The 14,494-nt window shown below is 66.0% G+C and overlaps 1 protein-coding gene across 1 annotated transcript; it reads left to right on the top strand.

The window, feature by feature from the left end:
• The first annotated feature begins 6,187 nt into the window (after positions 1 to 6,187).
• On the top strand, positions 6,188 to 14,188 carry TBKBP1 (TBK1 binding protein 1). The gene is made up of 9 exons (XM_088536301.1): positions 6,188 to 6,428; positions 6,505 to 6,627; positions 6,718 to 6,822; positions 6,946 to 7,099; positions 8,096 to 8,265; positions 8,348 to 8,397; positions 12,244 to 12,362; positions 13,188 to 13,897; positions 14,060 to 14,188. The coding sequence occupies exons 1-9, from the start codon at positions 6,207 to 6,209 to the stop codon at positions 14,186 to 14,188; spliced, it is 1,782 nt and encodes a 593-aa protein (XP_088392427.1). The 5' UTR covers positions 6,188 to 6,206.
• Positions 14,189 to 14,494: the final 306 nt, after the last annotated feature.

Here is a 14,494-nt window from a genome sequence, read left to right as displayed (position 1 = left end):
TTTTGTTTTAAAGCGGGTGCAAATCTGCTTTATTCCCTCGTTTCCTTTTCCCTGATCTGATCCTCGGCTCCGTTCCGCCGGAGTCGGCTTTCGTTGCCCATCTGCACTGCAGCATCCACACTAGCTCTTGTACAGGGTATCGGATAATGTGCCTTTCAGTGCTGGGTTCAGAAAGCAGTCGAAGTGCCGACCTTTGAACCAGTGTACAAAATAAAAAATAATAATAATAATAATAAATTCCCAGGCGTTGGGAGAGGAAAAGCTCTGTTATCTGGGAGAGGCGACCAGCTCCCGGCCGAGCGCGGGGCCTGGGTCACGTTTCTAGTATTGCCTTTTCTTTTTATTTTTTTGTTTCTTGAGGTGGGGTGGGATTTCCTTTTAAAAAATAAAAAAATAAATAAAAACAAAAAAAAGCCATTCCTGAAGTTGGAGAGGGGGCGTGGAGGGAAGAAATCTGATCATTCCTCAGTGCTACCTGTTTCTGTCCTGTGTGGCTGTTCAGCTGTAGACAGCAGGAGAATAAAGTACACTGAGACAGTAGTGGAAACAAACCTCGTGTCTGTCCTGTTTGTGGGGGATTGGGCTTTGGGGGGGACTTTTCCTTTGGACAACCCATTCCTAGGGGCTTCCTGCCCCATCCCGCTTTCCAGGAGCAGGAACATCCAGGGGAGTTGGGCTCTGTGACGCCGTTTGGCACCGGGGCTGGGAGCCCTTGTCCTTTAATCCCGGTACCTGCAGGTTTTAGAGGGCCAAACACCAATTTTATTGTTTTATCTACTTTTATAAAGAGCTGGTTTCACTGCTTGGCAGATTTATTAAGGGCATAAATCCTTGATTTCTTTTTTTTTTTTTTCCTTTCAAGTGCTTTTTCAGCACTAGGATGAAAAGGTGCTTGTTCCAGCCCGGCATTCCTTAGCTCGTGTCCATGTCGAGCGCTCTTCCTCCTCCTCGAAGGTCTTGCCAGGCGCAGACCAGGGGAAAACTTCAATATTTAAAAGTGCCCGTTAAGGCACTCCTGGTATTTTAGCACAGAACCAAGTAAATTCATCAACCCAATTTAAAGATTTTAATCTGCACTGTGATGTGAGTGCTGTCACTGCGCCACCTCCCTTGCTAATCCCGCTCGAAAAGGGCCCGCTCGCTAACGAATTGCTGGGATTGATTGACTTACGTTTGCAAGGAAAGCTGCTTTATTTTTGTTCCCGTTGCTTTTGCCGCTTGGTTTTGGAGCTGCCTCCGCACGGGCCGGGCGAGACGCGTGGGAGCCCGGGAGCGCTTCCCGCACGGAGCCACCGTCTGTGCCGGAGCGTGCGGGGACAGCGCGGCCACGCAGGGAGCCGGGAACGGGAGCCGGGGCTCTTCCCTGCCCGACCCGCTTTCTTGATCATTATTCTCTTTTTTCGCCCCATTTTCTCCTCCATGGCGGTGGCTTGAGGTGAACACGGTGCTTTGCCAAGTGCTGCTGCCCCGCGAGGCGCCGGGAAGGGACGGGAAGGCCGTTTCCGTGCTGGCTTCGGAAAGCGGAAAAAGCGCAAAAACCCCCTTGATCTCCTGCCCTCGGAGGTGACGCTCCGGCTCGGCCGCGGGAGCCGCATCGGGCGCCTCCTGCCCGGGAAGAGCGGCGGGGGCGGCCGAGCCGGGGGGAAGCGATCCGAGGTTTTCCCTGGGCGCGGATGTGCACGCGGCGCTGCTCTCCGTGAAATGCATCCGCGCGGCTCCAACCCCCGCGCTTAAAATAGCCCGAGCGCCTCGGGTTTTTGGTGCAAACTCAGTGCATTTCCGATTCCTGTTTTTAGAGCCGTGTGTGCCAGTGAGGAAAAAAAAATCCTGGGAGGGTTTTCAGGATCCTGGCTCATCCAGGGACCCTTGGAGGTGTTCGGCTCCTGCGGTGCTGGAGATGCAGCATTTGCCGGCTGCAGATGAAGCGCATGGGGTCTTGAAGCGGCCGTTGCAGCGGGGCTGATACCGGGGGCGGTTGCCCCCACCGAAAGCGCCGTTGATTTTGCTCGAGCGAGCGAGGCCGGGGGAACCCTGTGTCGTTTCAAATCGCTCTTTCCGCCTGCAAGCGCGAGGAGCAGCCCCGGAGCATGCCCAAAACGCGGCGCGGTTAAATAATTCAGCGAGCGGGATGCGACGGGAAGCTGGGGGAGGGATGCCGGCGCCGCGGCCGCGTGCGAACCGGCGAGCGACGGGCAGCGATCCCGATGCGGGGAAGGCGCACGGACCCGGGAGCAGCTGGAGGAACCGGAGCTCGCGCAGGGTTTGAGGGGATGAAAGCCGAGCCCTAACGAAGAGGGTGTCGAGGGGTGTCCAGCCGGGAAAAGCCATGGCTGGACGGCGGGAGCTGGAGAAGGAGCAGGAAGGGACAGGACAGGAACCGCTGGGTTCTTGTCACTGATGGCATTGGGGCCTGGAAGGTGCCACGGGGAAGAGCTTTTCCCACCTGGATGAGCCCCAGGCCTTTCCCGGGGCCGCAGGTGCTACCGGGTGCTGCGGAGCTGCCTCCGCCGCACGAGCGCCCGCGGGGGCCGGGCTGGTTTCCTCGCATCGACCTGATGGAGACCAAACCAAGCTCAGTTTGTGCTTCAAAGCCACGCGCAGAGGAGGAGCAGCGGGAGCCGGTCCCCAATCCCTGCTCCAGGGACCCGGCTGCGGATGGGAGCAGCCCTGCACCCCCCCAGCACCACCCGGCCCCTTTCCCTCTCCTTCCGTTCCGGAGCAGCCCTGGATTTGGGAGCATCGGTGACGTAGCCTTAGCCCCCGTGAGCTCTGTGTCCTCCTCCTGCCATGTGTCAAGCAGCGTGAGCCTAATTCCTGGCAGGAATTTGGAGGGAAAGTGGCTTGTTTTGCTCATGGAAGCCCATCACCAACCTCATGCCCATCCTTGGGCACCAGCAGCCTCATGACAGAGGCAGGTGGCCGGGACATGGGATCGCTCCCTGCTCCGATGTCTCCGCTCTCACCCTCAAAGTCACCATTTGGGAAACCTCTTCCGCTGTTTCTGGCGCATCCTCCGTGTTCCCACCGGAGCAGGCGCTGCCCTGTGGGGTCCCAGCAGCTCCTGGATCCGGGTCCTCTCCAGCTCCCGTCCCCATGGAGCCCTGATCCTGCAGCGCCGCTGGCGGAGGAGACCCGCGGTGCCATCGGAAAGGAGAGCAGCGCGGCTATTAATACCCTGTGCGCAGCAAAGTGCGAAAAAAAGAGAAAAAAAAAGAAAAAAAAAGTAATTCCATAATGGAAGCATCTCCCGGAGAACAATTCAGGAATAAAATGTACCCGGGAGGGGAGGCGAGCGCAGCCCCCGTGGACCCTGGGGGTGCCAGGGCTGGTGCCAGGCCAAGGGGGGACAGGAGGGTGGTGACCCTGTGGCACCGGGTCCTGGTGGCACCAAGGGGAGGCCGCATCTGGTCTGGGGGGGGTTGTGTGGGGCTGGGGCCTCCCCAATCCCAGCTCTGCTCCAGGGGGGCACCGGGCGGCCCCAGGGTGGGATAGGGATGGACAGAGGGGATGAGGGCGGGAACGGGGTTGGGGATGGGATTTGGGCCAGGAGATGAGGAGAGACAATAGGGAAGAGGGGAAGGAGATGGGGAACGGGGCTTGGGGACACGGGACCAGGGCCGGGCTGCATCGGTACCGGCGCTGGGGGCAGCACCGGAGCGGTACCAGAGGAGCGGAACTGGGACGAGACCGGGGGCTGCGGCAGGACCGGGGGCGGGACCGAGACGGCACCGGGGGCAGAACCGGGACGAGACCGGGGGCGGTGCCGGGAGGGTACCGGGCGGCCCGGCGGGGCGGTACCGGGCCGGCACCGGGTGGGGGGGGCGGTACCGGGGCGGTCCGGAGCGCCGGGGGGAGGGCGCTGGCGGTCGCCCGGTGCCCACGTGGTTGCGCGGTGGCTCCGGAGCGGAAGGAGCCGGGGCCGGGGCCGCGGCGGGGGCGGCCGGGGCCGGAGCGGGGAAGGAGCCGCATCCCGGAGCCGCAGAGCCGGTGAGTGCGGCCGGGCCCGGGGCGCGGGAGCCGGGGGAGGAGACGGATGCGGGACCCCCCCCCGCGCCGCCCTGCGGCGCCTCCCGGCCTCCTCCCAGCCGGCCCGGCGGCAGCGGCGGCTGCACCGCCCCGGCGGCTGCTCGTCCCCGTTCCCATCCCCGTCCCCGTTCTGGTTCCCGTTCCCCTCCCTTTCTATCCCCATTCCCATCCCCGCTCCCGTCCCCATTTCCATCCTCGTTCCCATCCCCATTCCTGTCCCCGTTCCCATCCCCATCCCTTCCCACCCCCGCCCATCCCCATCCGCCCCCGTCGCCAGCCCCTTCGTCATTCCCGGCCCGGCCCCTCGCGCGTCCCGTCCCGCTCGCGGCCCTGGCGGCCCCGCAGGCCGGCGCCACAGCTGGAGCAGGTGCCACATCTGGGCGAGCGGCGGCCGGGGGCTCCCGCTGCACCGGGGGCTGCGGGCGCTTGCGGAGGGGGCGGCCGGGGCAGCGGCGGCCACAGGCCCCGTCCCCCCAGGTGGCTCCCGGGGAGGTCTGGCCTCCCGCTGCCCCGTGCGCACACGTGTGCGCTCGGCCTTGCCTGTCACCCCGGAGTGCCCGAGGTGTCCGTCCTGGCCCGGCTCCGCTTTGCATCCCGGGATGTCCAAGCAGAGGGGCGAGTGGTCGGTCCCCGTGCACGGAGCAGCCGGAGGCTCCAGGCTGGCGGGGAGGGATGCAGCGATGGGATGGAGGGAGCGCGGTGGGATGTCGATGCCGGGCTCTGATGGAGCTCGTCCTTGCCGAGCTCTTCCTCCCGGCGACGGGGAGCGCGCAGCTCGGCATGGCAGCCGTGAAGCCCCTCTGCGGAGCTGGGAGCAGTCGCTCCCGGGGGATTCGCAGCCTTGTCTTGTTCTCTTTAAAGTCATTTTTAGACCTCGAGGTGGGGGCCGGCGCTGGGGATGAATTGGGAGCGCAGCGGTCCCGGTGCCGCTCACCGGAGTCACCTGCCCTCTTTCACCTGCACCGTGTGCCCTGGAGCCTAATGATGGCACCGCTGGCTCCTGCTGACCCTCTGGCGGCCACACTGAGCACCCGTCTGCTGCGGCTCCGTGTCCCAGCGCCCGCTGCGGCCAAAGCCTGAGGGCCCCGCGTGGCCCCTTCGTCCTCGCCCTGCACCCGGGGCCCTGCACAGGCAGGTTGGGGCTGGCTCTGGCTCCGGGTGGGCTGGGGAGGCCTGGGGAGGCACCGCTGGCCTTGGCACACAGGAGTTCAGGGGGTGCCTCAGTTTCCCTATGGGGGGGCCGCGGGTCTGACCATGGCCCGAGCTGCGCTGGCTTCCCTGTCCCCTCTGTCCCCATCCGGCCTTTCCAGGGATTTCTCTTCCTTGGTTCCAGGTTGGAGCCGCTGGGGTTTCTGCCAGCCCCCCAGTTTGGCCCAGTTTGGAGGGCAGTGGGACCCACGATGGGGGCACCGCGAGTGCTGGGGCCCGGCCAGCAGCAGCTCCCAGCCCAGCGCCGGCCTCGCTCCGGCTCCGCTCGCGCGAATGACTTCCCTTTCCTGGCTTTGTGCTATGAATTATTTGTGCGGCTGCGGCTCCCGGATGTCTGCTGCGCCGGCAGGGCCGCGCGGCGCCCGGGGACACCGGCAAACGGGCTGCCCGTTGCGCTGCCGTCTCCCCATCCTACCGGAGCAGCCGCCTCTCCACCCGCCGGAGCGCTCCGTATCCCAGGGCACGTTCCCCTTCGCGCAGGCTGCACCTCTCAAGTGGCAATTCCAGGAGTCCTTCATCCTGGTTTTCCAGCCAGGACTGGGCCCAAATCCTGCCCGGAGTCTCTGCTGGCATCGGAGCGATGCCGGGCAGGATCCGGCCTCCCCGGGACAGCTCCAGCAGGTAGCGGTGCCGCTATATAGGGCAGCACCGGCCGTGGGCGAGCGGCCCCGGGGCACGCAGCCGGGTAGGAGTCATCAGCGCGGCCGCTATTTCTGGCACTCGCTCCTGGGGGAACATCGGGAAAGCCGCTGCCATCCCCGGGGCCGCTCAGCCACGGATGCTGCTGCCGGAGGCTGTGACGGATGCTCATTCCGGGGACGGTCCCGACCCCGCTGCCGGCCAGTCCCATCACGGCGGCTCTCCTCCGGGATGCCGGAATGCCGGAGTCCATCCATCCATCCCCGCCGCTGCCGGCTTTGCGGCGCCGAGCGCGGGGTTCACGGTGGGCGCTCGCCCGCAGGCGCCGCGCCATGGACTCCATGTTCGAGGACGACATCAGCATCCTGACGCCGGAGGCGCTGGGCCCGGACGAGGACTGGCTCAACAGCCCCACCACGGACCTGTCGGGAGAGACCTGCTCCGCGTCCCACTTCGCCCTCGTCACCGCCTACGACGACATCAAGAACCGGCTCACGGGGCTGGAGCGCGAGAACTCGGCGCTCAAGCGGCGCCTCAAGATGTACGAGCTCAAGGTGAGGGGCCATGGGGACCGCGGGCACCGCGGGGACCGCAGGGCCGGGGCCGCGCTGAGCGCTGCCCGCGCCGCAGTTCCCGCTTATCGGCGAGTTCGGCGAGGAGCAGCTCTTCTCCCTCTACGAGGCCAAGGAGACGTCGCTGCTCAAGAGCGAGAAGGCGACGCTGCAGCAGCAGCTCAACCAGTTCCAGCACGAGGTGAGCGGCCCCCCGCGGGGGGTCCCGTGGGATGGGGGGTCCCACCGGAGCCCCCGGCCCCGGCTGGACCTTGGCCTTGCTCTGCTGCAGCTGCAGAAGAGCAAGGAGCGGGAGGAGCAGCTGGACGAGATGATCCAGGCCTACGAGAAGCTCTGCGTGGAGAAGAGCGACCTGGAGTCAGAGCTGGCCGAGATGGTGGGTGCCCCCTGCTCGCAGCCCTCGCTCTGGGGGTCCCCGCGGGACAGCCGAGAGGTTTTTCCCGTGGGAACGGGATGCTCGGGAGTGGGACTCACACCCCTCTTTCTCGGCCCTTGCCAGCGGGCGCTCGTGGAGACGCATCTGAGCCGCATCCGGAGCCTGGAGCAGCAGCTGCGGCAACGCGACGGCGGCTCCTTCGGCAGCCTGGGCGCCCCGCTGCCCGGCCAGGACGTGCCCTTCCTGCCGCTGCACGGCAGCCCTGGCCTGAGTCACGGTGAGCCGCGACCGCCGCGCCGGCCTCAGCATCCCCATGGTCCAGCCCTGAGCAGCCCTGCTCCCTGCTCAGGCCTCAGCATCCCTGCTCCATCCTCAAGCACCCCTATGGTCCGACCTCAGCATCCCCATGGTCCAGCCCTGAGCAGCCCTGCTCCCTGCTCAGGCCTCAGCATCCCTGCTCCATCCTCAAGCATCCCCATGGTCCAGCCTTGGGCATCCCAGCTCTGGCCTCAGCATCCCCATGGTCCGGCCTCAAGCATTCCTGCTCCATCCCTGAGCATCCCCATGGTCTGGACTCAAGCATCCCCATTCCCTGCTCCAGACTCCAGCATCCCCATGGTCCAGCCTCGAGCATCCCCACTCCCTGCTCTGGCCTCCAGCATCCTCATGGTCCGGCCTTGAGCCTCCCTGTGGTCCAGTCTTGAGCATCCCTGCTCCCTGCTGTGGTTGAACTTGGAGCATCCCCCCTCCCTGTTCCCCACCATCCTCAAGCACCCCGCAGGGTAGCCCTGCTTCCCATCCTGCTCCGCAGTCCAACCTCGAGCATCACTGCTCCTCCCATCGCTCTGGCCTTGAGCATCCCCATGGTCCAGCCTCGAGCATCCCCGCTCCCCATCCCTGCGGTCCAGCCTCGAGCATCCCCACTCCCCATCCCTGCGGTCCAGCCCCGAGCATCCCCGCTCCCCATCCCTGCAGTCCAGCCCCAAGCATCCCTGCTCCCCATCCTGCTCTGTCCAGCCTCGAGCATCACTGCTCCTCCCATCGCTCTGGCCTTGAGCATCCCTGCGGTCCAGCCTCGAGCATCCCTGCTCCCCATCCCTGTGGTCCAGCCTCGAACATCCCTGCTCCACATCCCTGCGATCCAGCCCTTAGCATCCCTGCTCCCCATCCCTGTGATCCAGCCTCGAGCATCCCTGCTAGGCATTCCCGGACCCTGCGGCGGTGGGGATGCCGTTCTCCGTGGCTCCGGTTCCGAGCCGTGCGCATCCCGCAGTGCTGGATTGCCCCGTGGGCTGGCCCAGCCGCAGCCTGGAGCAGCTGGAGGCTGAGCTGGAGGCCGCGCGGCAGGAGGCCCAGCACGCGCAGCACCGCGAGGAGCAGCTCAGCGCCGAGTGCGAGCGGCTGCAGGCCGAGCTCAAGCACCTGCAGGAGAGCCGGGCGCAGGTAGAGCCCGACAGCGGCCGTGCCGGGGCGCTGGGGGCCTCGTGGGGCGCTGGGGACATCATGGGACATCCGCTGTCCGCAGGAGCAGTCGGAGCGGGACATGGCCTGGGTGAAGAAGGTGGGCGATGACCAGTAAGTGCCATGCGGGGTCCCTGGGCGCGTGGGATGCGGCTGGGTGCAGGCGGGATCCCCGGGGCTCTGTGGGATGAAGCGGGATGCGGGATGCTCGGCGGGCGCAGCTGGACCATTGGGACCCCGGTGCTCAGCTTGCTGCCAGGGCAGCTCCCAGCTGGCACCGGGGACATCTCCAACCTGGGTCCTTGTTCCTGGGGCTGGTGGGTGCAGGCGGATCCGGGTCCTTGCGCGGAGGGAACGTGGCGCTGCCGCATTCCGCTCGGCTGCGGGAGCCTGAGCTGTGGCGAGACGGCGCTGCCGCCGCTGCTGCCACCCAGCCCTGCAATTAATGACTTCCTCATTAGTCCTCCCGCCGGCGCCCGCTCTGCTCCGCGCGCTGCCTGCCCGCAGCACCGCGCTGCCGTGGGCGCCGGATACATCCCTAGGGATGCCGGCTCTCGCCCTGCTCCAGCTTGCGAGCACGAGCGCCCAGGCAGCCAGGGCTGCCGCCTGCAGCACCCCGAGAGCCCCCACGCCATCCCCATCCATGGAGCCTGGGGGGAAAACGCTGGGAAATGGGAGCCGCTGGCGTTGGCAGAGGCGCCAGGCCCGCAGCGGCGGTGCCAGCGCGCGGTGCCGGTGCCAGCGCGCGGTGCCGCACGGGCTCGGCGAAGCGGCCGCCTCCAGAGGGCACTGACGGCGCGTGGGTGCCGGCACCGAGCGGCGGCTCCGGCTGCTCCGCGCGGAACCGCAGCGGCTCCGGTGCAGCGCTGTGGTGCAGCCCGAGCTGTCACTGTGCTGGGGACCCTGCTGCAACCCTGTCCCTGCCCTGAGTGCAGCCACAGCTCATCCCAGGGGCCCAGATCCCCGGATTTGGGATATCAGGCCGGGAGCCGCCCACGTTTTAGAGCTCTCAGAGCCGTGGAAGGGACCCATGTGGAGGTGCCTCCCACAGTGGTGCCAACGGAGATACCCAGGTGCTATTCCCAGGCTGGTGATTCCTGCCCCTGGGGCATTAGGTGGAGTCCACAGGGGCTGATCCCAGGCTTGGTGGGCTTGGAGCCACCCTGGTGCACTTCGTGCCCAGGACAGAGTCCTGTTACCACCAGGGAAGTGGTGATTCCCATCCATGCGTGTGATTTACCCCCCTAAACAGCCATCCACAAACTCCTAATCACGCAGCAGCTCCCTTACCCCAATATCCCAGCAGTTGGAGGCTCGTGGCCGCATCCTTCCCTCCAAGAGCATCCCAGGACGGCCGCGAGCGGCTCCCAGCGCTCCGCCCTCATTCCCGTCCTCCCCATCCCGTTCCCGGAGCCGGCGGTGCCGGGGGGCCGCGCAGGGCGAAGGCGCCTTGTCTTCTCCCGGCACGTCAAGCGGCGCCGGTCCAGCGGTGCCGGCGGCGAGGGCGCGCGCGGCCCGGCCGCCGAGCCGAGGACAGATGCGAGGTGACGCGCGAGGTGACGCCGGCGCCGGGCGGCTTCGTTAGCGGCGCGCGGCCGCCGCCGGGCACGGAGCTGGCGGGAGGCGCGGGGAAACTTTCCCGTTTGTTTTCCTCTCCCCGCCGTCCGCCCCGTTATTGTCATTATTTTTCGGTCGCTGGATGCTCTCGCTGCTTCTTGTCTCGGTGCCGTAAATCAGCGCCTCGCTCTCACTGACGTGCAGTGATTTCCACCCGGGGGGACGAGGGGCGGTGGGGCCACGTCCCCCCTCGTCCCCAGGCGGCTGCAGCGGCGTTAGGATGAGCATCGAGCATCACCTCCCCGCTGCATCCCGCGCGACACATCGCATCCATCAGCAACCCTCGCTGCGTGCGCTTCCCCTCCCATTTAATTCGCTAATGCCTAATTACTTTTAACCAACTCATCGCAAGCCCTTCCCCTGCTTTTTAAGGGCAATAAAGCGGTTTTATTAGGGCTTTCCAAGCCCTCCCTCCCAAGGGGGAAAGGGAGGCCCGGCCGCGCGCAGGATGTGGCCCCCGCCGGACACCCCTTCCTTCCTCCCGCCCGCGCAGGCCGGGCAAGGTGCCCACGCCGCCCTCGGCCGGACCCGCGTTTAATTTTGGAACAAAATTCACCTCCCCGGAGCTGTCTTTTCTTGTAAATAAGGCGCTTTTTTGTAACCTGCCCTTTTCCACCACTTGGGTATGAAACGCACGTTATCTGCGCTTTCGATCTCCGGGTGACTTTTCTTTCTTTCTTTTGCCGAATTAGTCAGCGGCCTCTGTAGTGCGCCCGCAAAGGCAGGGACGGCTCCGGCTTTGACTCGTTGCCTCCGGTTTCAGCCGTTCTCTTCTGGTCTGGAGGCAGAGGAGGAGATTCCCAAATCCCGTGGGCTTTGGTCGGCCTCCAACGTTGGGAATCTCGGCTCCAAGTGGGCAGGACGGGGTCCTGGGGCCAGTGCCCAGGGCAGCTGCCCTTACTCCGCGCTGGGGCATCACTGCTGTCACAACCACAGAAGGTCTCAGCGGAGCTGTCTGGTCTCTGGCGGCTCACCATGTGCTCCGGTCATTCCTTTTTTGTCACTTTTCTTCTTTTCCTGTGCCACTACTGGGGCTGTTTTGATTGTTTTTTGCCTCTTTTAATATGTCTCTGGGGTGCCAGCTGGACACTCGCTTGGTGCATGGGGATGTGGTGGCGCCTCGGGGACCGTCCCCTGCAGATCCCTGGCGAGATCCCCTGCACCCCTGGGTGTCCGTTTCGAGCACCCTCTGCCTGTCCCCCTGCCCACGTGCAGGGACTGGATAAGCCTGCGGTTTGTGCGCTTTATTTAGGGTATTTTTGCCGGCATTCTCCCTGCTCGCTCGAGCTGTCCCATCCTCCGGTGACCCCCAGCTCCGCGCCATCCCTGCACGGGGCAGAAGGGTCGGGGTCTGCAGGAGGAGGGTCCCTGAGGGGCTTTTTTGGGCACGGAGGTTTCCAAGCCCCGGGCTGCCAAAAGGCTCGAGGGGCCGGAGGAGGCCGGCCTGGGGGAAGCGGCAGCGGCTCAGCCGCTTCCTGGGAAAAACAGCAGGTCGGAGCAGGCGGGACGGGTGCAGGAAGGATTGGAGATGACTGTCCCGCCGGACAAGGCAGGAGGCACCGGGGATCCCGGCAGCTCTCAGCAGGTCCCGGCCATTCCTGATGCTCCCGCTCCCGCCCCAGGCTCTCCCACCTCATCCTGGGCTGCAGCGATGCCCGCTGCTGTGTCCGGAGCAGGACGTTCCACGGGACCATCCAACATGTGGGACCCTTGGGGTTGCTGCCAATTCCCATGGGGATTTGGAATGTGGAAGCCTGGGATCCCCATTGGTGACAGAACAAATCCCAAATGTGGCAGGTTTCAGCACCAGCTCCTGCCTGTCCGGAGTGGGAACAGGATGGGAATCAGACAGAGATGGATGGGGACAGGGGCCATGATTAGGAACCGGAGAGGGAGTCCTTTTCTCTTTACTTCTTTTCTCTTTACTTTTTCTTTTCTCTTTCTTTTTCTTCTTTCTTTTCTCCCCACCCATCCGCGGTTCCCAGGGAAGGGAGGGCAGGGCCAGACCTGTCGGCTGCTGTTACGAGCGGCGGCTCCCGGGTCCCCGGGGTGTCACAACGGCTCAGTTTAACTCGTCCGCGCGCGGCGGAGGACAAGCCGGGCCTGACAGCCCCGCGCTAACCTCGGGAGATGGGTTTCTCCCATCACATCACCGGAGCAAATATGTTTTTTAAAAGCGACACACAAGTTGGGGAAGATTTGATGAGTTTGGCAGGGCTCTGCAAGGCTGTTGATGAGCGCGGCAGGAGGACAGGGCCGAAACTTTTCCTTTCTGAGTTGGAAAGTGAAGGTTTGGGTTAGGTGGGGTGACGGGGCCGCCCGTGACGCTCGTCCCCGCCGCAGGGTGAACCTGGCGCTGGCCTACACGGAGCTGACGGAGGAGCTGTGCCGCCTGCGGAGCCTCAGCGCCCTGCAGAGCCAGATCCTGCGAGCGCTGCTGCAGGACAAGGGCCTCAATGGCGGTAAGGGGGGACGCGGCGGGGACACGGGGACAAGCCACTGCGGGGGTGGCTGCAAGGCGGGAGCCCCATGCAGCCCATGCAGCACCCTGGCTGGCTGGGAGCGGGTGCTTGGGCGTCCCGGTGCAGGGGCATTGCAGCACCCAGTGGAACCATGGCACGAGCATCAAAGCACCTTGCTGCCCCGGTGCATGGGCATCACAGCACGTGGTGCCCCGGTGCATGGGCATTGCAGCATCTGGTGGTCCAAATGCATGAGCATCACAGCACCTGGTACCCCAGTGCATGGGCATCACAGTGCCCAGTGGACCCAGTGCATGGGCTTTGCAGCATCTGGTGGTCCAAATGTGTGGGCATCGCAGCATCTGGTGGTCCAAATGCATGGACATCGCAGCACCCAGTGCATGGACATTGCAGCATCTGGTAGTCCAAATGCATGGGCATCACAGCACCCTGTGCCCTGGTGCATGGGCATTGCAGCGCCCAGCTGCTGCAGTGCATGGGCATCGCAGCGCCTAGTGGACCCAGTGCATGGGCATTGCAGCGTCTGGTGGTCCAAATGCATGAGCATCACAGCACCCAGCGCCCTGGCGTTGCAGCATCTGGTGCCCCAAATGCATGAGCATCACGGCACTTGGTGCCCCAGTGCATGGGCATCGCAGCGCCCAATGCACCCAGTGCATGGGCATCAAAGCGCCTCGCCGCTCCGATGCATCAGCACCGCTGCACCCGCCTGCTCCGGTGCCCGGGCATCACAACACCCCGCGTCCCCGGTGCCCCATCCAAGCTGAGGCCCCCTCCCAGCCCGCTCCGCTCTTTGCCTTGCAGGCCAGCGCCACTCGCCGCTGTCCCAGTGCCACTCGCCGGCCCAGCAGCGCCGCTCGCCCGCCCCGCAGTGCCCCTCGCCGGCCGCGCCGGGCCGGGCGCCCGCACCCCCGTGCCAGTCCCCAGCGCTGCAGCGGCGCTCGCCGGCGCCCGCCAGCCCCTCACCGGCCCCGCAGCGCCGCTCGCCGGCCCCGGGGCAGTCGCCGGCCCAGCAGCGCCGCTCGCCGGCCCCCGCCGCCAGCCAGTCGCCCGGGCAGCAGCGGCGCTCGCCGGCCCCGCTGGCCGGCCCGGCTCCGGCAACCGCGTCCCCGCACCGGCTGCCCGGCGAGCGGGGCCCGCTGGAGCTGGGCTACGCCAAGCCCTCGAGCCGCCACATCAAGGCGAGTTTCCAGGGGCGCCGCAGCTACTCGGAGGTGAGCAACGGCGCGCTCTTCCCGCAGAGCCGCGCGCTCTGGCTGCAGCCCGAAGCCTCCACGCTGCCCAAGCCGCGGCCCTACGGGGAGCTGTACCTGGGCGGCCCCCGCGAGCCCTTCGAGGAGCACGTGCGTTTCGAGAAGCAGTCGTCGGACGAGGACGACTGGGCCGTGCCCAGCCCGCCCAGCCCCGAGGCCGGCGCCATCCGCTGCGCGTCCTTCTGCGCCGGCTTCCCCATCCCCGCCGCCGCCACCGCCTACGCCCGCGCCGAGCACGCGCAGTCCTGGCCCTCCATCAACGTAAGCGCCGCGCGCGCCCCGTCGTTCCCGGCCTCGTGCCGCAAGGGTGGGATGGGGACCGCGGGGTTGCACGGTGGCGTCGGACATGTCACCCGCGCCGGCTGGGATGGGGACGGGCGGGTTGCATCGTCCCCTCCATGTCCCCTCCCTGTGTCCCTGCAGCTGCTGCTGGAGACGGCGGACTCGGACATCCGGAGCTGCCCGCTGTGCCAGCTCGCCTTCCCCGTGGGCTACCCGGACGATGCCTTGATAAAGCACATCGACTCGCACCTGGAGAACAGCAAGATCTGAGGGCGCCCCGGACTGCACGGCCCCCTCCCACCCCCCGCCCCGGGTTTCGGATGCTGCATGAACCCGCGCGGAGCGACGCGGCTCCCCAGATACCTCCGAGGCCTCCGTAGCTACGGAAAGGCGGACGGAGCCGCCGGCCCCGGCCCGGCCTCTCCCGTGTAAGTGGGTCCCCCCACCGGCTGCCACCTCCCCCCCTGCCCTCGGGTTTCTCTGCTTGATCTCAGGGAGGATTTGAGGGACCGGACGCCACGTCCAGGCCCTGGAAAGCAGGCGAAGGGCAGGGGCTGCCTGTCCACGGTGTCCCCC

Source organism: Tinamus guttatus, unplaced genomic scaffold (assembly GCF_059628265.1).
Source record: "Tinamus guttatus ecotype Peru unplaced genomic scaffold, ASM5962826v1 Tinamus_guttatus_pri_ptg000655l, whole genome shotgun sequence".
Lineage (NCBI taxonomy): Eukaryota > Metazoa > Chordata > Aves > Tinamiformes > Tinamidae > Tinamus > Tinamus guttatus.
The sequence above is the reverse complement of the archived record's forward strand: the minus strand, read 5'-3'. Positions and strand labels throughout refer to the sequence as shown.

What these genes read in the sequence shown, in the direction of transcription:
- TBKBP1 (XM_088536301.1), top strand. Translation starts at nt 6,207, where the DNA reads ATGGACTCCATGTTCGAGGACGACATCAGCATCCTGACGCCGGAGGCG. An exon ending in TCAACCAGTTCCAGCACGAG is followed by an intron (nt 6,628 to 6,717) that starts GTGAGCGGCCCC and finishes GCTCTGCTGCAG; the next exon opens with CTGCAGAAGAGCAAGGAGCG. An exon ending in CAGCCCTGGCCTGAGTCACG is followed by an intron (nt 7,100 to 8,095) that starts GTGAGCCGCGAC and finishes CGCATCCCGCAG; the next exon opens with TGCTGGATTGCCCCGTGGGC.